The sequence below is a fragment of the Lepidochelys olivacea genome (genome assembly GCF_965140295.1).
Source record: "Lepidochelys olivacea isolate rLepOli2 genome assembly, chromosome: 1".
Taxonomy (NCBI): domain Eukaryota; kingdom Metazoa; phylum Chordata; order Testudines; family Cheloniidae; genus Lepidochelys; species Lepidochelys olivacea.
The window spans coordinates 266,431,603-266,457,337 of NC_140411.1; the positions used below are offsets into that span (position 1 = coordinate 266,431,603).

The window sequence follows — 25,735 nt, forward strand, 5'->3', positions numbered from 1 at the left end:
CTTCTGTGCATTTTCCTCTTAATTTCTGACAGTCCTTTCCTCAACTGTCTTTTGAGACTACTGATCTTGTCACAATTGAAATGTTCCTTGCCCCATGTTGAACTCCATTGGGATGGCTAGGTCCCTTAGTGTCCAGGATAGAAAACTCTAGTCTATAATCAAAGACTACAAGACATATGATTCCAAATCCAATACATTTGCTTTTAGAATGAGTCAAAAACTTAAAGATTTTTTTTAAATTAAAATTTAGTTTTATTTTTTGGTAAATTATTTTTTTCTAGAACAAAGGCCATTTTTCACCAAAAAACATTTTTTGAAAATATTTGTTTCTTTCAAAATTTCCCAGTTTTTTAATGAACAGCTGCAGAAATTGAAGATATTCAGTTTTTGAAAACCTAAAATGTGTATATTGGTTTATGGCTTTTAGTTGAAAAACTGGGAAATTTTCTAGTGTCTATAGAAATGAATGCAATCACATACTTTTCTTAGGGCACACATTTCAGGAATATTTTCCTACAGTGATGGCTCTAAGGAGAGGTAACATAACGGAAGACACTTTCTTCATCAGGACCTGAAAAAGGAAGGGAGGAAAAAAATTGAGAGGGATAACACTTATATATATTGTTTTCATTATGTAAGATGGGAGTTATGAAACATAGTATCTGATTAGCGAGACAAGGTGGGTGAGGTAATATTTTTTTCCAGACCAACTTCAGACCTGAAGAAGAGCCCTGTGTAAGCTTGAAAGCTTGTCTCTCTCACCAACAGAAGTTGGTCCAAAAATAGAAATTACTTCACCCACCTTCTGTCTGTAATATCCTGGGACTGACACAGCTACAACAACACTGTATGCATAAAGAAAAGGAGGACTTGTGGCACCTTAGAGACTAACCAATTTATTTGAGCATAAGATTTCATGAGCTACAGCTCACTTCATTGGATGCATGAAGTGAGCTGTAGCTCACGAAAGCTTATGCTCAAATAAATTGGTTAGCCTCTAAGGTGCTACAAGTCCTCCTTTTCTTTTTGCGGAAACAGGCTAACAAGGCTGCTACTCTGAAAACTGTATGCATAGAGTCTGATTGGCTCATAAGGTTCCAATTGTGGCCCTGATCCTGTGAACACTTATACATGTGCCTAATTTTATTACTGTGAGCAGTCCCATTGAAAATGTTTTAATAAAAGTAGAAAACACATTAATACAAAGAAACCATTAATATGAAATATATAATTAATAAGGAAACAAGCACACTAATGCTTCCCAATGACTTCTCCTATTAAGACTATAATTGCTATAGAACTCACTTCACAGACCATAATATAAACTAAGTTGCACACTGTTAATACTTATTTTTATTACAATTGTGTCATTTTTGTAAATAGAACAGGAGTACTTGTGGCACCTTAGAGACTAACACATTTATTAGAGCATAAGCTTTTGTGGGCTATAGCCCACTTCATTGGATGCATAGAATGGAACATACAGTAAGATATATATATATATATATATAAAAGTTGGAAGTTACCATACAAACTGTGAGAGGCTAATTAGTTAAGATGAGCTATTATCAGCAGGAAAAAAAAATCTTTTGTAGTGATAATCAAGATGGGACATGAGGTCTGTTTTCCTGTCAGACATTGATCTAGTTTGTAACATTGCAGTCCAGCTTGTTAATATACATTCTAGTAAAAAAAAACCCAACCTTTTCTGAGAAAATTATAAAGGATCACATAGAGGAGGAAAGGTTGGTCATTGTGACTACTTAAACAGGTTATATTAATATAACCTTTGGAAATTCTAGTTTTTTTAATCAAATAGTTTATTTATTTATTAAACAGGACAGTAAGATAACACTTTTTTCCGATTCAAAGGTGGGTGAGTAGATTTTGTCCCTGGTGTGGTCCTTGTGCAAATATATATTTTTTAACGTTTTGCACATATGATAATGGGCTCACTAGTAATGTGGTTTTTTTATTGAGGAGAATAAAGGTCCTGAACACATTCATCCATCCTGTTTCACCTTGGGTGAAGAGTGTGGGGACAGATGGGCTATGTGGGAATTTTAGTTCAGTCGTTTGCATAATTTCATACAATCCAGAAATGAACTACAATTCCCAGCATGCATCGCGCTCTGCCCATGTAGACCCCGGCTTTCCAAGGCAGTCCTGCCCGGGGTGCGGCGTATAGTTTATAAACATATTAGGGACCCTCCCACTAGGGTTTTACGGGGAGTAGCGTTCCCTGTAGGCGGCGAGGAGAGTGATATTTCTAGGCAGGCAGCGCATTGGGCGCCCCAGCTCTTTCTGGGCCTCTCTGCGCCGGGGGCGCCTGCCTGTTCGTGGATTTCCAAGATGGCGGCGCTGTTGGCGGTAAATTCAGGTAAAACGAACCTCTGGCGAGGGCGGTTATCGGGGGCGGCGCGGCACCGGCTCGTGCTCCCCCCCCATGGGCAGGCGGGGGCGCCCCGTCGGGGCCAGGAGCTCCTGGCGGGGGGGAGTGGAGGAGGCGCCGTCTGCGGCCCCTGTCCCCGCGCGGGGCCCCGCGGCTCCGGCCCGACGGGCGTGGGCGAGGCCCCGGCTGTTCCTGCCCCGCCCGTTTCTCGGAGTCTGGGTCCGGCAGCGGCTGCCGGGCGCCGTGTCCCCAGCTGGTAAAGAGCCTGCACCAGCGGCTCCCCCCGCGGCAGTCAAATAAATAGATGGAGGCTTGTTCTTTGCCTTTTGGTTTCTGAGCCCCGAGGGGCTCTCGGCCCTCCCCGCCACCCGGTTGTTCTCTGCAGCCGCCAAGGCTAGAGCCGCACCTCCAGCATGGAAATAAAAACTCTTGAGTCTCGCGTAATCACAAGAGTCCCGGAGCTGGAGCGCTAAGAAAAACAAAATGTGTCCCGAGTCAGCAAATCCTATGACAACAGTTAGGCTGCTGGTGAGCTGAGCCCACAGTTTATGGTGCTGACCAATGCTATCTCATTTCCTTGTAGTCCCCCGTCTGCTGAATCCATCTCTCGTTTCTTGTCTCACTCTTGGACTGTACACTGCTTGGTGCAGGGACTCTTTGTTCTTTTGCACAGCGCCTGGCATAACTGTGTTCTGGTCCAAGACTAGGGCTCCTAGCCACTATAGCAATATAAATAATGAAACTGTGAGAGTTGGCAACCTAGGTAACATGAGGAAGATGAGGTTTTGGGAGGCAGAACCCCCTGCTCCGTTGTGCTATCTGGTGTGTTCATTACTCCCTAATGGGTGCAGAGAGTTTCCCTCCAGCAGGTATATTTCCAACATCTAAACCCTAACCTTTTAGAAACAGCCCTACTCCTAAACTGGAAATAGCTGAACCAGATTTAGCCCCGTCCTATTAACACTTGAAGCCAATGGCAATACTCCCCCACTTAAAGTGAAGCGTGTACGTGTTTTAAGGATTGAGGCCATTGCATGTGGCTTATTTTTCATGAAGAAGAATCTTTGCTTTGATTTGAAATAAACTACTAAAACATCCTTGAGATTATGGGAGAGGATGATGGAGCTGCAGCTGGGTCCAGATGAACATGTGCATACAACACCATTCTCAATCCATCTTGTGGCGAGGACATGCTGTAATTCCCACCAGGGTACTGTTGGATCCTGCTCAGAGAATCCGTGCTTAGCTAAGAAATGGTGGAAATGTGCTCCTGTCTTTTTTGTCTTCTAGATGCTGTAGAGTGGAAAGCGCTTCACTCTCTAAAGGTTTTTTGTTCCCTTTCCCTGTTTTGGCTTCCCTCTTTTTTGAAAAAAGAAAAGGAGTACTTGTGGCACCTTAGAGACTAACCAATTTATTTGAGCATGAGCTTTCGTGAGCTACAGCTCACTTCATCGGATGCATACCGTGGAAACTACAGAAGTGCTGGGAGTGGCCCAACTTGATGATCACTTTAGATAAGCTATTACCAGCAGGACAGTGGGGTGGGAGGAGGTATTGTTTCATGGTCTCTGTGTGTATATAATGTCTTCCGCAGTTTCCACGGTATGCATCCGATGAAGTGAGCTGTAGCTCACGAAAGCTCATGCTCAAATAAATTGGTTAGTCTCTAAGGTGCCACAAGTACTCCTTTTCTTTTTGCGAATACAGACTAACACGGCTGTTACTCTGAAACCTCTTTTTTGAGCTTTCCTTTTTTGTCTTCCCCTGTTTCTTTCCCATATTCACAGAATTTGGTGTTTTCCTCCAGCTGTCACAGAGCAAAATAGACATGGTTGGGCTCCATTTTCTGCTGTTTCCAAGACTGTTTAGAAATAATGAAACAGATCAGAATTGTCAGTTTCATTCTGCTACTACTTTCACTGGTTGGCTAAGGTGAACTGCTAGTTGGACTTAAACTAAATTGATATAGGCCTTGTGTAAACTGACGAACATGTTTATAGAGGTTGCATTGGTTTAACTAAAGCTATGTCTTCACTGCAAAAAAGTATCGCTATCTCAGTGTAAACTCATGGTGGAGACAAGGAATGGGTAGTTCATTCCTCGAGTAGTTAGTCGAAGTAAACCCCAGGTTGCCAATATAAAGTTGACCTCTACTAGTAACACTGAGTTTAAATGTTTCAGAGTGGTAGCCATGTTAGTCTGTATCAGCAGAAAGAACGAGGAGCACTTGTGGCACCTTAGAGACCCACAAAAGGTTATGCTCAAATACATTTGTTCGTCTCTAAGGTGCCATAAGTATTCCTCATTCTTTCTGCTGATACAGACTATATGTGCCTTGTCTCCACTATGAGTTTACACTGAGATAGTTTACGCTGAGGTCGTTACACCTTTTTGCAGTGAAAGCAAAGCCTAACCCAGTTTTAGTTAAAGTATTTCAAGTTGTGTGTGTAGACAAGGCATTCGATTGAAAGCTCTTTGGGGCAGAGACCATCTTTATGTTAGATGTGTTGTGCAGTACCTAGCATAGTGGGGCCCTGATCCTTGATTTGGTGGCCTCTAGGCATACTGCAATACAAATAATAATACAGTAGGTACTCTTGGTGGTGATTTGTTTTGGGAAGAATATGTAAATTGTTTCAGGAATATCAGATATATCTAGCAAATGAAACTTTGACATTTCTGTTAGATTGGTAGCTGGTTATTTGGAGAGTTTTTTTTTTTAACCATCAGAATACTAGATTATACTCTGTAGGCAGGAATTATTTACCAAATATCATGCCTTCAGACTGTTTCCAGTTTTACTATCTAGACTGAAGAATGATTCTGCATTATGGTATCAGTGTTTGAATATTAAGTTTGCTGTTGATAATGTAGGATGCTGTTGTTTGTGTATGTGCTGGTGAAAGAAAGTAAGTAAACTTTTAGTGTAAGTTTCCTAAATTCCTCCCTGTGCAAAGAAACTTTGATCCAGAATGATATCCTTTCTAATGTGGAGAGATCGCTCATCCTCAATGCTAAATTCAGATATAGCATTTCCAAGCAAAACTTGTGCCAGTGGCAACAAGTGAAGGAGGAGAGTTGGATTATAGAATAGGGTCTGAGACTTGGCCTAAACAACAATTGGTAACACAGGGTAGCTTCCAAAAATAACCCTTATGAAAAGCATCTCAGTGTACTAAGTTAATGCTGCTTCATTAATCTTTTTGTATTGTAAAACAAATTCATATTTGTATAACTGACCTTTTTATTGCTGTAGAGGATGAACATGTATTATCTAGTCCTAAGGATTTATGTATAAAATATTAATAGCCAGAATTTACACCTCTGTCAGATGTTGATCAATACAATGCTTTCTTAGGTTTTTTTTTTTGTTTTTTTTTGTTTACTGTATTTCTCAATCTCCTGTCATGTGGTATGGCAGCAACAAACATCAGGGAAAAAAACTTATTAATATAGTACAATCTGGTGAATAAAAATCACCTTGTAAACTGTATTTCTGTTAAAATCAGAAAAGGTTGACAACATTTGAAAGGTTATATATAACTTAATAGCTTAACAAAATGTTTTACATAGAGAGAGATGTAATAATAAATCAAATATGACAGAGCACTGTTGTTCATGTATAGTTTCTGATATTGTTGATTTTGTTCCATTTTGGTCTGTTGTATCAACAGCTGAAAACAGGAAGCTCGCTTTGCCTCACTTGATTCTGGTGCACTCTTCAACCCTTACTTATCCCAGTAGTCCTGCTGAAGTTGATAGGATGCAGGATCAGGCCTATATCTGTAACAAATATGTCTGTGTAAAGAAAATATGGTTCCAGAATTTATCAATTGTCATCTTCATCTCTTCTCCACTCCCTGTCCCCTCCCTGCCCAATCCAAGGAGATTTCCACCTCCCAATATAAGAAAAGCATTGTCTTTATTCAGTGGCATATTCTCATTTTGGATGTAAAAGATTTGTTTGCATAACTTCCCGTGTTTTCATGTTGAGACTATGCAGTAAATGTAAATAATAGTCTGTTTCTAGAATGTACTGTGTGGAGAAATAATCTTTCCTCTACTCTTCCCACTTACAATACGATTTTTTTTTTCAAACCTTTTTTCTTTTTAGCTGCCAGTTTGTGGGGTCCATACAAGGACATCTGGCAAACAGTGGTAAATGGTATCTGGAAAAGGCAACCTGAAGCCATCCATCTCCTGGACCAGGTTTTAAAGAAACACAAACCTGACTTTATCTCACTGTACAGAAATCCGGTAATTAACTAACTTTTTCTCTTTTGTAGTGGGTTGGGGAGAGACTAGTGTGCTTTGTTTGTCTTGACTTTTTTTCTTTCCTTTTTTAAGATTAGCCCCAACCTCAAAGAGTGATTATCCTGTGTTTTATATTTATCCAGTGCCTTGCACAATGGGGTCGCAATACTGGTTGGAACCTTTAGGTGCTATAAGAATAAAAATTACTTGAAAGAGTCTTATTATTTATCTGGCTTCTTTTGCAATTGAACACTTAAATAATTTAATGTTGATCATAATTTTGTTTCATTGGTTTTCAAACAGACTGTTTGCAGAGGGATACTTTATTTATCCATCACAATACCCTCTGCTCAGTCAATTGAGTGCTGATGGGTTTTTCTATTTGATCCAGGCTTCTGAGATGGAGCACATAATTATTTCTTCTTGTGTTTTTTCCATGCTTATGATGCAGTTACTTAAGCATGCCAGCAGGCAAAACAGGTAACAATCTGAAAATAAAAAGCATACGGGATGCTCCTCCTGAAGATTGTGGGATGAGGTGGAAAAACCCATTTAGCACTTGACTGATGGAGGAGTAGATATCTGTTTAAAAATAACATTACAGTAAGGAAAAAATATCTTTCCTGCAACATTTATGGTTGAAGTTTTCATTTTTATTTGTAAAGTTGATAGGTTGAAGACTTTAGTCACATATAAGATCTTGTTTCTCTACATTTTAGCAGTTGACCGACATCCAAAAAAGGAATAATATATTATTTGTAAAACTATTTATTCTTTAACAGTTTCTCATCAACATTCATGCTGTCTTTCCTCAAGGTTAGATCAGTTTCTGATGGGAAAATTCCTGTTGGGAATATATCAAAAGCTACTTTGAGAGCTTAAATAATTCTAAGTAAAGTAAGCTCCAGCACTGATGATATAAGATCATTTTTGGTGTAGCCTCACAAGAAGCCTTGCTCTGCATTACACTGTGAAATAACTTTGAGGACACCTTTACTACCTGAATGTAAAAAATATAGGCAATGCTTGTGATGAAAGCCTAACATGTCAGAGTGGTAGTTGTAAAGAAGAATTAATGTGAGAAGCTTTGCTTGCTCTCTGATCAGCTTTGACAGAAATGAATAATTGTTCCGCATCTTGCCATTTTGGGAACTTCTGTTACTTATTTCTTTTATAGCCAAAGAATGTGCAACAGCATGAGAAGATTCAGAAGGCAAGTACTGAAGGGGTTGCCATCCAGGGTCAGCAGGGTACCAGACTTTTGCCAGAGCAGCTCATTAGAGAAGCCTTTATCCTGAGTGACCTCTTTGATATTGGAGAGCTGGCAGCTGTTGAGCTCCTTCTAGCTGGTAAGGAGGCACTGAACTGAGGGGACAATAGTTTCATTGAACGCTAAATACATCCTGAGAGTTGGGGCAATTCAATTCCTACAGGCTTCTTATTGGAACTACTCGTTTATTTAGAGCTAAGCACATGTTTAAATGCTCTGTTGGATTAGGGCTTTAGTGTCCAACTCTGTAAGATGTTCATAAAGATCTAAAATGATTCCTAGTACTGTAATGCGGTAGAAAAATAATATTTTGAATCCATTAAATTATTTTAGTCAGTCATTGTAAAAGGGGAAATAATCTATAGTGAGCTCTCAGTCAAGATTGTTAGTTACTTTGGACAAGCAATTTATCACTGGATTCAAGAAATAATTGATTACTTATAGCTGATTATTAATTTCTCCATAAAACAATGTAGTAGTGAATCATTTTGTGACGTGTGTGTTAATTGTACTATAAGCTTATGGCTGTACTGTGTACCATGACATAGAAGCTGATGCTCAGGATATGAGTAATATGATTGCAAGTAATCCACATTATCTGACAGGCAGAAAAGTGATGATGTTTGTGAATTCTCTTTAACTTGAAGTCTTTAAATCATGATTTGAGGATGTCAGTAATTCAGCCAGAGGTTATGGGTCTATTACATGAGGGGGTGGGTGAAGTTCTGTGGCCTCCAGTGTGCAGGAAGGCAGACTAGATGATCATCATAATCTCTTCTGACTTTAAAGTCTGTTTTTTAAAAAATCTATTCCATTAGGAATCATTATCTGCTACTTTGTCACATCTGATATGAGTTTTTTGAATATGCCTATTTTTATTAAATGTGGATATGACCTTGCTGGTAAAATGTTGGTCACCTGTGAGAGGTCATCATGAAGTTCTGAAGCAAATTAAACAAAATTGGAAATTAAGGTTTTCTGTCTGAATGAGCACTGAAAAACTGACTTTTAAGTACAATTACACTGCACAAGCAAAGGACAATAGCAGTTTATGAGGGTAAGATAAATATTTGTTTTCAAATATAATTTGGACTCAGAGTTTTGTTATAGGCTTGTTGTACTTCTATTTAAAAAAAATAAGATGATCAAATACAAAGATGTGATTGATTACGTATGTTGAGGGTTGTTTTTTTTTTTTTTGGTGGTTCTATATTTTTAATTCTGTAGGGGAGCACCAGCAACCTCATTTTCCTGGCCTTACAAGGGGTTTAGTGGCAGTTCTTTTGTACTGGGATGGAAAGAGATGCATTGCCAATTCACTGCGAGCCCTCATCCAGTCACGGCGGGGCAAGACATGGACACTGGAACTCAGGTCTGTCTTTTAGTTACGTTTGGGACTTGGATGTGAGGCATGCTAAAAAGCTCTGTGTGTTGGCCACTGATGGCTTCTAGGCTGGTTAGTTTTTGGGGGTGTAAGAATTTTCAGATTTGTTCGCTATACCTTGATGGTGTTGCTTTCATGTCTTTTCAGCACAGTATTCTTCCATATTTTAAAAAGAAAAGGAGTACTAGTGGCACCTTAGAGACTAACCAATTTATCTGAGCAAAGCTTTCGTGAGCTACAGCTCACTTCATCGGATGCATTCACAAATACAGACTAACATGGCTGCTACTCTGAAACCTTCCATATTTTAAATACATTTTATTGATTACCTGGGATTCCCCTTTTCTTCTGCTCCTGTATAGCCCTTCACCTTCTGGCTCTGTGTTGTGGCAAGTGCTGCTCCCTTAAGAGCCAGTTAATGCTGCTCCAAGCACTGACAAGTGGTAGTCACTCAAGCATGTTGTGAAGTGCTTGTGTCCACTACGCAGACTGAGTTCTCTGCCTTTGCAAGACTCCTAGCTCTTACAGTCTGGGAAGCAGAGAAATTTTAACTTATTTTTATTTAAATGCAAATTTTATTGTAGAAATTAATATGTGCATGTGAGGTACTCTTGGTGAAATACAAAACAAATACAGTATACAGTATATAGTAGAAGCATACCTTGGCTGGTTGACTCCATGTATACTAACATAGTTTGTATTGAGTTGGGATATAGTGTAATCACAAATACCCTAGTGTAATAGGGATGATCAATTTATGGATAATTCACTGGAGTGGTGGGGCTATGGAAATTTGCCCAGTTGCAAGGATTGCTGAGGAAGAGAAGTCTGTAGAATGTGAATGTGGGCATTGTTACTTACAGTGAAGGTAATGGAGGAATTACAAAGGTGCATGGCCCTGGGAAGATGCAAAGCGGGCGCGCAGCCCTGGCTGCAGCCCCGCCAAGCCCGGGATGCTGCCAGGCAAGGGCGCACTGCTCAGGAAACTGCAGGGCTGAGGTACACGGCCGCGGCTGCAGCCACTGCCAAGCCGGGACACTGCTGGGCAGGAGCACACGGCCCTGGCTGCAGCCGCTGCCAAGCTCGGGACGACGCGGGGCTAGGGCACACATCCCTGGCAGAAGCCCCGGGGCTGGGGCTGCAGGGTCCTTGTTCCTACTAGCCCCAGTTGCAGGGCAGGGGCGCACAGTCCCACCTGAAGCGTAGACGTCATGGAGGTCCGGTGAAGTCACGGAATCCATGACTGTTGTGACTTCCGTTGACTAAATCATAGCCTTGTTCATCACATTTCTTCTACTGTGGTCAGGAATAGCATTATTTGTTGTTTCAGTTGTTAATACGTTGTGTCTCTTCATTTTAGCACAGAGTTGGTGTCCATGACAACACGCTTTACAGATGAGCTGATGGAGCAGGGTTTGACTCAGAAGATCCTAAATCTGGTATCTCATATCAATGTGAACAGTGAGTTTGAGAAACTACAAAGGGAGCGAGGTCTGGGCAGTGAGAAACATCGCAAAGAGGTAAGAGAATCACTTCGGCAAATTACTGCAAAGATTAAAATGTAGTTATAATCCCCTGCAGAATATTTTGTTTTAAATTTGTGGGTCTTCTCTGAAATAAAATCTCATTGGCAGTTTGTTTATTTCTTTTTAAGTTATACTCTGGTTTTAGATAATTTTCTCCTCATTTGCTACTTCTTCCACTTACTGATTGAGGGCAGGGTCCAAGACATTCTGGAGATCAGCTGGTGAGCAGAGACTGATCAACCAGACGGTTCCAGCTTTCAGGGTGGGACACTATATCAAATAAAAGAGAGGATTCAGTTTGAGGAAGCAGGAACTTGTGGCCGCAGTTGTGTTTGGATGGTGAGAAAAGAACTAATGAAGGCTATATGCTGCAGCTTTCAGGAGTAAAAAACCAAGGATTAAAAAAGCCAACATTCTGGTTTCTGATAGTAGTTGCAGACAGGGACTGCTGAGGTAAATCAAAAGCTCTCTCTCAGCCTGCTGATCCACTGCTGATACTCTTGTCATCTCCTTCCCTTGCTTGTGATTCTAGCTTCTTTCCTTCCCTCAGATCTGCTGGTGGGTTGTAGTGGCATCTTTCTCCCCTGTCTCCAAAATTACCGATGATGATTTTTATTTTCCTTCGCTCTGCTTCTTCATCCTTTGTCACTGGATGAGGTATTGTGAATAACTTGGCTTCCCCAGTTCAGGGGGTGGGTTTCTGCCTGCTTGTCCTGCACGAATTCCCCTACTCTTTACCAGAGCAGCCCCTCTCTACCTTCAGCAAAGTAGTAGAAGCAAGGACAACAGAAGAGCAAATTAAATATAAAGATATAGCATAAAATCTAGAACACAAAGTAATTTTTTTTTTTTACTTTAAGCACTACAAATAAAAAAAAAAAAAAGAGGGGGATTAAAAATGGAGAACTGTATTTCAAAAATAAATAAAACAGGACAAAATAGGGTCCAGTCATTTAAGCATATTTTGTATATCCAGCTGTGTTAAATTTAATTTGGCAAGATATACCTCTAATAGTAAATACTGAAAAGTACTTGAAAATAGAGTGCTCATTTCTGCACCCTTGAGAGTTCTTGTGCGTGTAGCCACTGTCTGCAATGGGAAGTGGATCAGACCCAAACTTTAACATTACAATTTTTTTTTCTGTGCTTACTGCTCATAGTGACAGTCCTTCTGGAAAGTATAATAATATATGGTCTTGGCAGTTTGGGGGCCTAAAGCAAGGAGCTAGTCTCTCATCTACTTCGATGTTACTCCAGGAATCATGTAAAGAACAATGATATTTACATTAAATGTTTTGTATGAATGTTAAACCAACATTAAAGCAGATTAGAAAATGTATTTCAGACCTTTGCTTCCTTCCATATACAATTTTACAGATGATACTCCAGAATATTCTACATATTAATTAAAACTGATATTATACTCAACTATAATATGCATACATGCACAAATCCATTGGTATATTGAAAGATTATCTAATCAATTTTTCACTATTAATAAAAATACATGCACAATAAAAATGGGACATTGGCAGATGGTTAGTTTTCGTATTTTACCGGTGAGCATGTGTCAGGTACAGTTTAGGAACTCTTAAAATACAGCCAAATGAAATCTGATTTTTACTGAGTGACCCAAAGGCACCAAATCAGTGAAGTAGGGGGAATATTCCAGATTTGAACTCTGTCCCCTTTGGCTGATATACAAAAGCTATTCAAATACACGATGGACTTTGGGGGAGTCTGTTACAGATAAAATGCATAAGAACATAAAGAATGGCCATACAGGGTCAGGCCAATGGTCCATCTAGCCCAGTATCCTGTCTTCCCACAGTGGCCAATGCCAGATGCTTCAGAGCAAACAAACAGAACAGGGAAATTATAGAGTGAGCCATCCTTTGTTGTCTAGTCCCAGCTTCTGGTAGTCGGAGATTTAGGGATACCCAGAGGGTGGGGTTGTGTTCTGGACCATCTTAGCTATTGCTGGACCTATCCTCTATGAACTTATATAATTTTTTTAACCTGGTTATACTTTTGCCCTTCACAACATCCTCTGGCAAGAAGTTCCACAGGTGGATTGCATTTTGTGAAACACTTCCGTATGTTTGTTTTAAACCTGCTGCCTATTAATTTTATTGGATGACCCTCTGGTTCTTGTGTTATGTGAAGGAGTAAATAACACTTTCACTTTCTCCACATCAGTCATGATTTTATAGACCTCTATCATATCCCCTCTTAGTTACCTCTCTTCTAAGATGAACAGACCCAGTCTTTTTAATCTCTATTCATATGGAAGCTGTTCCATACACCTAATCATGTTTGTAGCCCTTCTCTGTACCTTTTCCAGTTATAATATATCTCTTTTAAGCTGGTGAAGACTGCTCGCAGCTCTGGTCAAGTTGTGGTGTACCATGTATTTATATAGTGTCATGATATTTTTATGTCTTTTTATCTATCCCGTTCCTAATGGTTCCTAACATTCTGTTAGCTCTTTTTGACTGTTAGCTGTGCATTGAACAGATTTTTCAGAGAATTATCCGTGATGACTCCAAGATCTCTCTCTCTCTCTCGAGTGGTAACACCTAATTTAGACTCCATCGTTTTGTACGTATTAGTTGGGAGTATTTTTTCCAGTGTGCATTACTTTGCATTTATCAGCATTGAATTTCATCTGCCATTTTGTTGACCAGTCACTCACTTTAGGGAGATCCTTTTGTAACTCTTCACAGTCAGCTTTGGACTTAACCATCTGGAGTAACTTTGTATTATCTGTGTATTTTTGCCACCTCACTGTGTACCCCCTTTTTCGGATCACTTATGAATAAGTTGAACAGCACTGGTTCCAGTAAAGATTCTTGGGGGATCCTCTGTTTAACTCTCTTCTTTGTGAAAATGGACCATTTATTCCTACCCTTTGTTTCCTATCTTTTAACCAGTTACTAATGCATGAAAGGACCTTCCTTCTCATCCCATGACTGCTTTACTCTACTTAAGCCTTTGGTGGGGACTTTTGTCAAAGGCTTTTTGAAAAGTCCAAGTTCACTCTATCCACTGGATTACTCTTGTTCCCATGCTTGTTGACACCTTCAAAGAATTCTAATAGATTGATGAGGCATGATTTCCCTTCACAAAAGCCATGTTTGACTCTTCCCTAATATATTGTGTTCATCTGTTTGTCTGATGATTCTGTTCTTTACTATAGTTTCAACTAATTTGCCTGGTGGTGAAGTTAGGCTTACCGGCCTGCAATTGCTAGAATTGCCTCTGGAGCCTTTAAAAAAAAAAAAAAAATCAGCGTGACATTAGCTGTCTTCCAGTCATTTGGTACAGAGCTGATGTACGTGATACGTTACACACCAGTTATTAGTAATTTTGTATTTGAGTTCCTTCAGAACTCTGGGTGAATACCACCTGGTCCTGGTGACTTACTACTGTTTAATTTATCACTTTGTTCCAAAACCACCTCTGTTGACACCTCAATCTGAGACTGTTCCTCAGATTTGTCGGCTAAAAAGAATGGCTCAGGTGTGGAAAATTCCCTTAAATTCTCTGCAATGGAAAGAATTCATTTATCTTCTCCACAACAGCCTTGAGCGCTTCTTTAGCATCTTGATTGTCCAGTGGCCGGGTGATTTTTTTTTTTTTTTTTTTTTGTGGAAGGCTAGTTGCTCTTCAAATTCTTTTTTGGCCTGCCTAATTATATTTTTACACTTTATTTGCCAGAGTTTACACTCTTCTCTATTTTCCTCAGTAGGATTTTATAACTTTGTTCTTACTTTTGGTGGAACTTTCAGGAAAAACAAACAAACTGATCCCTGTTGGAGAGCAAGTATATCAAATTTCAGTCTAACAAATACATTTTTGGAAAATAATAAATTGAAAATCATGCCTTTAGCATGGAAATGCTTGGGCAACCTTTATATAGACCATGCTGTTTGCTCCATTTATAATATGTTAAAAATTGATTTATGATAAATAGCAATCATTTTACATATCTTAATCCATGAATAATCTTATTTATGAGTTTTTAGTGTTAGGATAACAAGAACAAGTGCAGAGTCCTGCACTTAGGACGGAAGAATCCCGTGCACCGCTATAGACTAGGGACCAAATGGCTAGGCAGCAGTTCTGCAGAAAAGGACCTAGGGGTTACAGTGGACAAGAAGCTGGATATGAGTCAACAGTGTGCCATTGTTGCCAAGAAGGCCAATGGCATTTTGAGGTGTATAAGTAGGGGTATTGCCAGCAGATTGAGGGACGTGATTGTTCCCCTCTATTTGACATTGGTGAGGCCTCATCTGGAGTACTGTGTCCAGTTTTGGGCCCCACACTACAAGAAGGATGTGGAAAAATTGGAAAACATCCAGCGGAGGGCAACAAAAATGATTAGGGGACTGGAGCACATGAGTTATGAGGAGAGGCTGAGGGAACTGGGATTGTTTAGTCTACGGAAGAGAAGAATGAGGGGGGATTTGATAGCTGCTTTCAACTACCTGAAAGGGGATCCAAAGGGGATGGATCTAGACTCTTCTCAGTGGTAGCAGATGACCGAATGAGAAGTAATGGTCTCAAGTTGCAGTGGGGGAGGTTTAGGTTGGATATTAGGAAAAACTTTTTCACTAGGAGGGTGGTGAAATGCTGGAATGCGTTACCTAGGGAGGTGGTGGAATCTGCTTCCTTAGAAGTTTTTAAGGTCAGGCTTGACAAAGCCCTGGCTGGGATGATTTAGTTGGGGATTGGTCCTGCTTTGAGCAGGGGGTTGGACTAGATGACCTCCTGAGGTCCCTTCCAACCCTGATATTCTATGATTCTGTGATTCTATAAATTAAAGCATTGGCTTTGTGAGAGGAGTCCTTTTAGTTTGAGATCTTACCAAGGCTTTGAATACTAATATAGGTTTGGAACATGCTAAGAAAATGCCTGTGTGTGTTAAAAAGAAAAAATGGGTTTACACATCTTGTTCCGTACATTAATGGAGACTCAGAAAAAGTACACTGCTTCAGACTCTCAGGGTTGTCTATATGTAGGGCCCTATTCATGGACCAATTCATGATTGTGAAAAATGTGTCATGGACTGTGGAATCTGATCTTCCTTGTGAAATCTGGTGCCCAGCCAGGGGCTCCTACCCTACACAGGGTTCCAGCTGCGAGTCCTGGCCAGGGATTTGAAGGGACCAGACTTCCTCTTCCCCTGCAAGGGCCACTTCTGGGGTGGGTCAGACCCATGTCTGGGATCAACCCCAGCTGCAGGAAGCTCCCCAGTGCCAGCTGTCACCTCCCTTCGTGGGGAGGCGGTGGCGCCAGCTGTTAACTCCCTACATAAGCGGGAGACTGCTGGGAAAACCGGACATATGGCAAAAAAAACAAAACAAACCCACCCCCATATCCTTCTACTCTCACTTCTGCGCTACTGCTGGTGGTGATAGCTTTAGTGCCTCTGTCAGTAGCAGGGCAGAAGTAAGGGTGGCAATCCCATGACCCCCCTACAATAGCCTTGCGACCCTCCCATCCTGTCCACATTTTGGATCGGGGCCCTCATGGTTACAACACCGAAGTTTCAGATGTAAAGATCCAAAAACATGAAGTTAACTAATTTTAAGCCCTCCTGATCTTGAAATTGACCAAAATGGACCGTGAATTCGGTAAGATCCTAGCCATATGCATGTGTAAATCCCATTCACGTTAATGGCAATGGAATGTATATATCAAGCCAAGAATAAATCCTAATTGATTCAATCATGTTTTGGGATTCCAAATGAACTTGTGTAACTGATCCTAGTTATATTGACTGACTGAGCAAGACACGCTTGAACAATTTGAAAATAATTGTATGAAAATAACTAAATTTTTTTTTTTGTTTTAACTAGGTTTCTGACCTTATCAAAGAGTGCCGACAGTCATTGGCTGAAAGCCTGTTTGTCTGGACCTGCCAGTCTCCACTGAGCAGGGATGATACTTTAATCCTTATTAGTTATCTGGAGAAAGTGACAGTTGAAGCTGATGGCTTATTGGACTGTGTGAATTTGTCCCTCCTCATGGCTCTTCTTTACTGCTTTGATGTCAGTTTTCTAGAACAGAGCACAGAGGATCGGGAAGGTAATGGTAGAGTTTTCTTAAGTTGTACCTTACTATTCCACAAAATGTATTAGCTTTAATTGTTACTATCACTAACATTTTAATCATTATTTACTACAGTAAGGCATCATACTTGGGTGGGGTATACATTTTAAGTAGAAAATTTCTTGATACAGTGAAAATACTTCACTGGGGTAAAGGTTGACTTGAAATCTACTTATAGTGATGTACTTGATACTAGATGAAAAAAACAGAGTTCAGTGGGTAATAGAGGAAGGGCCTGGTCTGAGTATGGGACTAGAGTTTTAATCCTGAATATTCTTGAGTTGTAATCCTGAATTTTTACACTGATTTCCTTTGTGGCTTTGGGTAAGTCAATTCAATTATTTATGGCTCAATTTCCTCATGTAAAATGGGGCTGAGAATACCCTGGCAGGGATGTTGCAGTTTAATTTATTCATGTTGAAAGAGTTTTGAGGTTGAACAATTATAATGTTCTAAGATTCATTATGCTGTTTACATTTATACCTTGAGATAGATAGATATAGATAGATATATACACACACAAAATGGTGCAGTTACAGTTGACTCACAACTTTTCTGACTTGTTCATGTAAATTCTCACCTCTAACAGTGCAGTAAAGTAACTTTATGGAATTTCTCTCCTTTTTTAAATAAGGGAGGAGCAAGTGAGTAAATAATTGCACATTAATGTATTTATTTCAATGTGCAATGGGACAGTCCTTTTTTTTAAGCTGGGGAAGACGTGAGATTCTGTTTCCCTTTTATATTGATGGAGTCTGACATATATAACTTTCAGAGTTTGTTGCAAGGCCTATTGATTTAATATGGGCTTCTGCTTGAGGAAGGGATATTGACAGAGTCAAGTTTTGGTTTTTGGAAGGGAGTCATTTAGGTTGACTTTGGAGGTGGTAGTGGTCTTGTTTCGTAGCTTTGTACTTGCATCCAGAGAATGATGGCTGCTTTTTTTATTATATAGAGAAAGAAATAGTATAAAATGTATGTTGAGTCATAAAACTTTTAAATGAATGCATATTGTACAGTAACTCCTCACGTAAAGTCATCCCGGTCAACGTTGTTTCATTGTTATGTTGCTGATCAATGAGAGAACATGCTCGTTTAAAGCTGTGCAGTGCTCCCTTATAACATTGTTTGGCAGCTGCCTGCTTTGCCCACTGCTTGCAGAAAGAGCAACCTGTTGGAGCAAGCTGGTGGGGGCTTGGAACCAGGATTCATAGATTCATAGATATTTAGGTCAGAAGGGACCATTATGATCATCTAGTCTGACCTCCTGCACAATGCAGGCCACAGAATTTCACCCACCACTCCTAAAAAAGACCTCACACCTATATCTGTGCTATTGAAGTCCTCAAATTGTAGTTTGAAGACCTCAAGGAGCAGAGAATCCTCCAGCAAGTGACCCGTGCCCCATGCTACAGAGGAAGGCGAAAAACCGCCAGGGCCTTCCAATCTGCCCTGGAGGAAAATTCCTTCCCGACCCCAAATATGGCGATCAGCTAAACCCTGAGCATATGGGCAAGATTCATCAGCCAGATACTACAGAAAATTCTTTCCCGGGTAACTTGGATCTTACCCCATCTAAAAACCCATCACAGGCCATTGGGCCTATTTACCATGAATATTTAATTACCAAAACCATGTTATCCCATCATACCATCTCCTCCATAAACTTATCGAGTTTAATCTTAAAGCAAGATAGATCTTTTGCCCCCACTACTTCCCTCGGAAGGCTATTCCAAAACTTCACTCCTCTGATGGTTAGAAACCTTCGTCTAATTTCTAATCTAAATTTCCTAGTGGCCAGTTTATATCCATTTGTTCTTGTGTCCACATTGGTACTGAGTTTAAATAATTCCTCTCCCTCTCTGGTATTTATCCCTCTGATATATTTATAGAGAGCAATCATATCTCCCCTCAACCTTCTTTTAGTTAGGCTAAACAAGCCAAGCTCCCTGAGTCTCCTTTCATAAGACAAGTTTTCCATTCCTCGGATCATCCTAGTAGCCCTTCTCTGTACCTGTTCCAGTTTGAATTCATCCTTCTTAAACATGGGAGACCAGAACTGCACACAGTATTCCAGGTGAGGTCTCACCAGTGCCTTATATAACGGTACTAAAACCTCCTTATCCCTACTGGAAATACCTCTCCTGATGCATCCCAAGACGACATTAGCTTTTTTCACAGCCATATCACATTGGCAGCTCATAGTCATCCTATGATCAACCAATACTCCAAGGTCCTTTTCCTCCTCCGTTACTTCTAGTTGATGCGTCCCTAGCTTATAACTAAAATTCTTGTTATTAATCCCTAAATGCATGACCTTACACTTCTCACTATTAAATTTCATCCTATTCCTATTACTCCAGTTTACAAGGTCATCCAGATCCTCCTGTAGGGTATCCCTGTCCTTCTCTAAATTAGCAATACCTCCCAGCTTTGTATCATCTGCAAACTTTATTAGCACACTCCCACTTTTTGTGCCCAGGTCAGTAATAAAAAGATTAAATAAGATTGGTCCCAAAACTGATCCTTGAGGAACTCCACTGGTAACCTCCCTCCAACTTGACAGTTCACCTTTCAGTAGGACCCGTTGTAGTCTCCCCTTTAACCAATTCCCTATCCACCTTTCAATTTTCCTATTGATGCCCATCTTATCCAATTTAACTAATAATTCCCCATGTGGCACAGTATCAAACGCCTTACTAAAATCTAAGTAAATTAGATCCACTGCGTTTCCTTTATCTAAAAAATCTGTTACTCTCTCAAAGAAGGAGATCAGGTTGGTTTGGCACGATCTACCTTTTGTAAAACCATGTTGTATTTTGTCCCATTTACCATTGACTTCAATGTCCTTAACTACCTTCTCCTTCAAATTTTTTTCCAAGACCTTGCATACTACAGATGTCAAACTAACAGGCCTATAATTACTTGGATCACTTTTTTTCCCTTTCTTAAAAATAGGAACTATGTTAGCAATTCTCCAATCATATGGAGATGGACCGGCAGCCCCTCTATCAGCTCCCCTAAGTTCCCTGTGTGGCAGCCGCCCAGCAGGCTATCAATTGCTGGGTAGTTCAGTTGTCCCTCCCCCCACGGCTGTGTGCTGCTCCTGCCCTCTGCTTTGGAGCTGCTCCCGGGAGCCTCCTGCTTGCTGTGCGGGGGTGGGGAAGGGGTGCTAATGTCAGGGAATCCCCCAGCCCTCTGCTCCTTTACCCTATCTCCACAGAGCAGGGGTCGGGACATGGCAGGGCTCAGGACAGAGGGAGCTTGCAGGCAGCAGCTGCTGTCTCAACTTGCTGATCTACTTAAAAAGACAGAGTACTTAGAGCAGGGGTGGGGAAACATTTTGGCCTGAAAGCCACGTTGGGTTTCCAAAATTGTATGGAGGGCTGGTTAGGGGAGGCTGTGCCTCCCAAAACAGCCAGGCATGGCCCGGCTCCTGCCCCCATCCGACTCTCCTTGCTTCTCTCCCCGTGACGGCCTCCCTGGGACTCCTGCCCCATCCAGCCCTCCCTGTCCCCTGACTGCCCCCCGCTGCACCATCCAACCCCCCGCCCCCGTCCTTCCTGACTGCCCACCCCGAGGACCCCTGGCCCATTCAACCACCCTTTCTCCCTGACCACCCCCAGAATCCCTGCTCCTGACTGCCCTCCACCGCTCCATCCAACCGCCCCCCCCTTTCCTGACTGCCCCCCCGGGCCCCTGACCCCATTCAACCTCCTCTGCAGTTGTGTGGCCTGGCAAGAGCTCGCAGCCCCGCCGCCCAGAGCATTGCACCAGCGGCGCAGTGAGCTGAGGCTGCGGGGAAGGGGGAACAGCAGGGGAGGGGCCGGGGGCTAACCTCCCGGGCCAGGAACTCAGGGGCCGGGCAGGAGGGTCCCGCAGGCCGGATGTGGCCCGTGGGCCATAGTTTGCCCACCTCTGACTTAGTGTGGTCAGCGTACTTAAAGGGGCAATGCGCCTCTCTCTCTCTCTCTCACTCACACAGTGTGTGTCTCTGTCTCTCTCTGCCATGCTATCTCCCCTCCCTCCATTCATGCTGCCTTGTAGAGTATGAGGCTACATTAACAACAACGTGTTAACCCTTGAGGGCTCAGCCGAGTGCTAGTTCATCATTTAGCAGTAAGGCATTCCCTGGGAAATATCTCACTCTCTGACTTCACCACCTCAACCAAGCTTCACAATCATCATTGCTGTGTACGGTATTAAATTGTTTAAAACTTATACTGTGTGTGTGTGTTTGTGTACACACACACATACACACAGAGTATATATATACATACACAGAAAGAAAGAGAGTGTCTTTTGTCTGATGAAAAAGTTTCCCTGGAACCTAACTCCTCCCCATTTACATTAATTCTGATGGGGAAAATTGGATTTGCTTAACATCGTTTCATTTAAGTAGCATTTTTCAGGAACATAACTACAACCTTAAGTGAGGAGTTACTGTATACTGTTTGGGCTTCAGACTATTTGAAAGAATCAGCTGATCAGTTTAAAGAGATAGAAAAAGTGACAATTATTGTAATAGCTAATTGGAGAAGTAAGCTACATTTGTTCTCCAAGGCTGTACATTTCAGGAATTGTTCATATTTTTTTTTAATGGAAATGAGAATTTAGTGTTTCACTTTTTTATATAATGATGAGTCACTTCGTTTTTCCAGATTTGATGCACCAGCTGCCTCTGTTAACCGAGAGACAGTACATAGCAACAATCCACACTCGCCTTCAAGATTCTCAACCATGGAAACTACCAGGGCTGCAAGCTACTGTTAGATTAGCATGGGCACTAGCATTGCGAGGAATATCCCAGCTGTCTGATGTGACAGGTAAATGAATCCGAAGTGAAACTGCTATAGCTAAGTCTTCAGGGCCCCTTAATACTACAAGTCAGAGGAGCTGTTACTTTTTGGGGGAACAGTAACTGCCCTCTCTCACAGAACTGTGCAACTGCTAACTTGTATTTGAGAGTTCAACTGAGAATTATATTAGTCTGAAATATACACAGGATTAGAAATACTTACTGTTTCATGATACAAACTCCATAATATCCCTTCGTTTCAATAGCAAATTAATATTGTGCTGAAAAAATGCGTAAAATTTCATTTAATGCTAGTTGGTGCCCTATGCTGGTAACTCTACCATTAAAAAACAAAAATAGATTCCAATTTGTTATAGCCTTTATGAGTTAAAGGCAGCTCCATTGTAGCTGGATATTGTAACACACATTGTCTGCTGAAAGGATATTTGAGAACATTGGATAGTTTTCTTCCAAAAGATGTGGACTTCTGAAGTGCTGTAGTTGATCAGAATTAGATCAGTTTCAGAATATCCTTTCTGTGAAGTTAAATCAGAGTTAAACTTCACAGTTCTAACGGTCTTAAAAGAATAGTTTTTGATTGTTATAAATAATAGGGGCCTACAGCCCTGCATAACTGGATTTGGTTTCACTTATTCGGAGGACTAAGTGGATTATGCACATCTTTCCTCTTTGATCAGAGTTCAAGTACTGGCTGTCCCACTGTATTGGCATAACTTTTACAGACCACTGTTCTTTTGAACATCCAAAAGACTTAGGTAGTATTCGTTTATGTTCATTTGCAAGTAAGCCAGGAACTTTGAAACATTGGTAAGTGAGATAATTGCATTCTTTCTTCCTCTTCCCCTTCTTTATTCTTTCTAGCTCTTGCAGAATTCACTGAGGCCGATGAGGCAATGGCAGAGCTAGCAATTTCTGATGATGTCTTCCTGTTCCTTACTGAATCTGTGGTGGGGTCTGAAAACTTCTACCAGGAAGAATTTTACATCCGCAAAATTCATAACCTTATCACAGACTTCCTTGCGCTCATGCCGATGAAAGTAAGTTGTTATGCATGTGGACTAGCAGTTGATGAGAATTTTGGATGTATAATCCAAATGTCATGTACAGGAGCAGATAACAATTTTGGATAATATGGAGATCCAGATAAGGCATCTACCACCATGGTCTTGAAGTGCTAGGATTCAGAAAACTGCCAATTAATTATGTATTTGATTTATGGAATTAATATAGTTTTCAATTTAGTTTCCAAATAACGATGCTCTAAAAATCAAAGTTTACATGAGTATAGTGAAATTTTAAAAGCAAACTGTTCATTTGGTAGTACTTATAATTTTTAATAAATGCTATTTTTTTCTATAGCGACATAGTATCGCAGCTGAAGTTATTTGTGAATGGGAAAAGATCAGTAATCCCACCGTACTGTGCCAGTGCTTTTTAATTTTTTGCCAGGAATAGACTTTTGCATATGTGTATGAGAGGGGTGCTATCTTTCCTTGCAGCAGAATACTTTTCCTATGGATATAACAATTTGATTTACCAGGAATTGAAACACTTGTGCTGCAAAGCAAAAATAAAAAAAGATGTGTGTGTAGCAGTGTGAGCTATTTCATTTGTGCAAGAACTTATATCCATGCATTGAAAGCAAGAGATCTGGGAAAGTGGAGTGTCTTTTTTTAATAATTGGTGAAAGCTTTATTTTGTGTCTGTTGTGTCGAGCAGTTGTGTGTCCACTTGAGTTGCCAAATAATGACTGTGCAGTCATAATTTTTAATTCTTTTTTATGTGCATACCTTTAAAGGATCTCTTTGTTCATTTTAGGCTGGCATGAGAATGTCTGGGGAAAAACTCATTCCTTCAGTTTTAAGAATCTTTTTGAGTGCACATATAAACATATTTGTAGACTGTTGAAATTCTCATTTATTTAAAATTCTTTGTTTATTATGATGATTGCTGAATTGATTTAAAAGCTTTTCTGAATTCACAGCAGGTACAACAGTGGCAATGTCCATGCAAGTATCCTGTGTACACAGCCTCACTAGTGTGCCTCCGTCCACTTCTGTAGGGACTACACACAAACACCTAGAGGGGAGTCACATGCTGTAACAGGCTTTGGCCTTTCTGCTAAGGCTGCGAACAAGGTGGTTTGTCTGTCTGATGCAGACGTATCCCTTAGAAAATAGGCTCATTTCACGTAATCATTGAATAGTCACAGTATAGTAATGTCTTTCCATTAGCTGCAGCCCTGGACTGTATTAAAGCGATGACCTAGAGGTGCAAAGGAATTCTATTTAGGAACAGAATATTGCCATATAGGATCAGAACAGTGGTCTGTCCATCTGTTCGGGTATCCTATTTCTGTCGGTGGCCAGTAACAGTTGCTTCAGAGGAAAAAACCTTGCAGCAGACAGAATTCTTGCTTGTGAAAGAATCCTTTCCAATCCGTATTAGGTAATGGTTGGATTATGGAATTTATATGCCTTATTACATTATAGAACTTTGAATGTTTTTATTATCCACATAAATGCTTAATCTTTTTTTTTTTTTTTTTTATTCCTACTAAGCTCTTTTTCTCAATGATATATTTTGGCAGAAACTTCTGCAGGTTAATTATGTTTTGGGCCAGTGCACTGACAACAGTGGTAGTCACTTGTGAGGTACTTTGTCAAAGGCTTTTTGAAATTCAAAAAAATTATGTCAGCTGGTTTTCTTTTATCCAGTAATTTGTTGACACATTCAGAGAATTCTAGTAGATTAGAGGGCACAATTTTTCATTACAGAAGATGTACTTTTTTCTTTCCCCCCTGTCATATTGCATTCATTCTAGCCATTTTAACACTTTAATTATAGCAAACAATTTTACTGATATTGAAGCAGTGCTGACTGGCATGTAATTCCCTAGGTCACCCCAGAACTCTTCAAAAAGATAAAGACATTTGCTACCATTCAGTATAGTAGCTGATTTCTTGAGCAATTTAGTTCTTCTCAATTCTGTTCATACAAGGCACTATCCTATAATGCTAGCTCTGTTTTCTCTCTCTACGCTCCACATACACAAACATATTCGTATAATTAACTTACATTTTTGATTTTGGTACAGAAGTTCATTTAATCTATCTAGCTTTCCAAATTGAAAATATTAGAGGATGTAGCTTTGGGGCCTGATCCAGATCACACTGAAGTCAATGGAAATATTCCCATTGACTTGGATCAGGCTCTTGTTGCAGATGAGAAGAGCCTTGAGAGAAACGAAGTGGTTAAATATTTCTCTCGATTTATCAGCTCCGCGAATTAGTGGTGGTTCTTCAAGTATTTGTCCACATGGATCCCACTCTTGGTATACATGGTCTCCATGCACACAAGATGGAATTCTTTTGCCCAGCAGTGTCTGTCTGGAATCATGCCTGAACCTTGTGCCCCTTCAACTGAGGGCATAATGGACAGGGCAGATCCAACCATCCCTCACTTTCTTCACCAATACAGAATCGTAGAGCAGTGGCTCTTAACCTTTCCAGATCACTGTATTCCTTTCAGAAGTCTGATTTGTCTTGTGTACCGCCAAGTTTCATTTCACTTAAAAACTATTTGTTTACAAAATCAGACATAAAAAATATAAAAGTTCCACAGCACACTATTACTGACAGATTGCTGACTTTCTCATTTTTACCATATAATTGTAAAATAAATCAATTGGAATATAAATATTTCAGAGTATAGTATATAGAGCAGCATAAACAAGTTATTGTGTGTAATATAAAATTTTAGTTTGTACTGACTTTGGTAGTTCTTTTTATGTAACCTTTTGTAAAACTTGGCAAATATCTAGACGACTTGATGCACCTCCTGGAAGACCTCTGTGTACCCCCAGGTTGAGAACCACTGTCCTAAAGGAGGAAGACTCCATAATAGCAGGAAAGGAGGGATCCATGTGGACATAACATTGTGGTTATCATATTATTGGTTATCAGACATTTGA

At 40.4% G+C, this 25,735-nt stretch overlaps 1 protein-coding gene across 1 annotated transcript in view; it reads left to right on the forward strand.

The window, feature by feature from the left end:
• The first annotated feature begins 2,306 nt into the window (after positions 1–2,306).
• Positions 2,307–25,735, forward strand: part of NUP205 (nucleoporin 205) — a 76,091-nt gene continuing 52,662 nt past the window's right edge. Inside the window, exons 1-8 of the mRNA XM_084646245.1 lie at positions 2,307–2,380; positions 6,507–6,649; positions 7,824–7,995; positions 9,144–9,288; positions 10,661–10,820; positions 16,691–16,919; positions 21,605–21,769; positions 22,624–22,799. Of these exons, the coding sequence (XP_084502371.1) occupies positions 2,353–2,380; positions 6,507–6,649; positions 7,824–7,995; positions 9,144–9,288; positions 10,661–10,820; positions 16,691–16,919; positions 21,605–21,769; positions 22,624–22,799 (1,218 nt within the window). The 5' untranslated portion in view covers positions 2,307–2,352. The remainder of the gene's footprint in view (positions 2,381–6,506; positions 6,650–7,823; positions 7,996–9,143; positions 9,289–10,660; positions 10,821–16,690; positions 16,920–21,604; positions 21,770–22,623; positions 22,800–25,735) is intronic.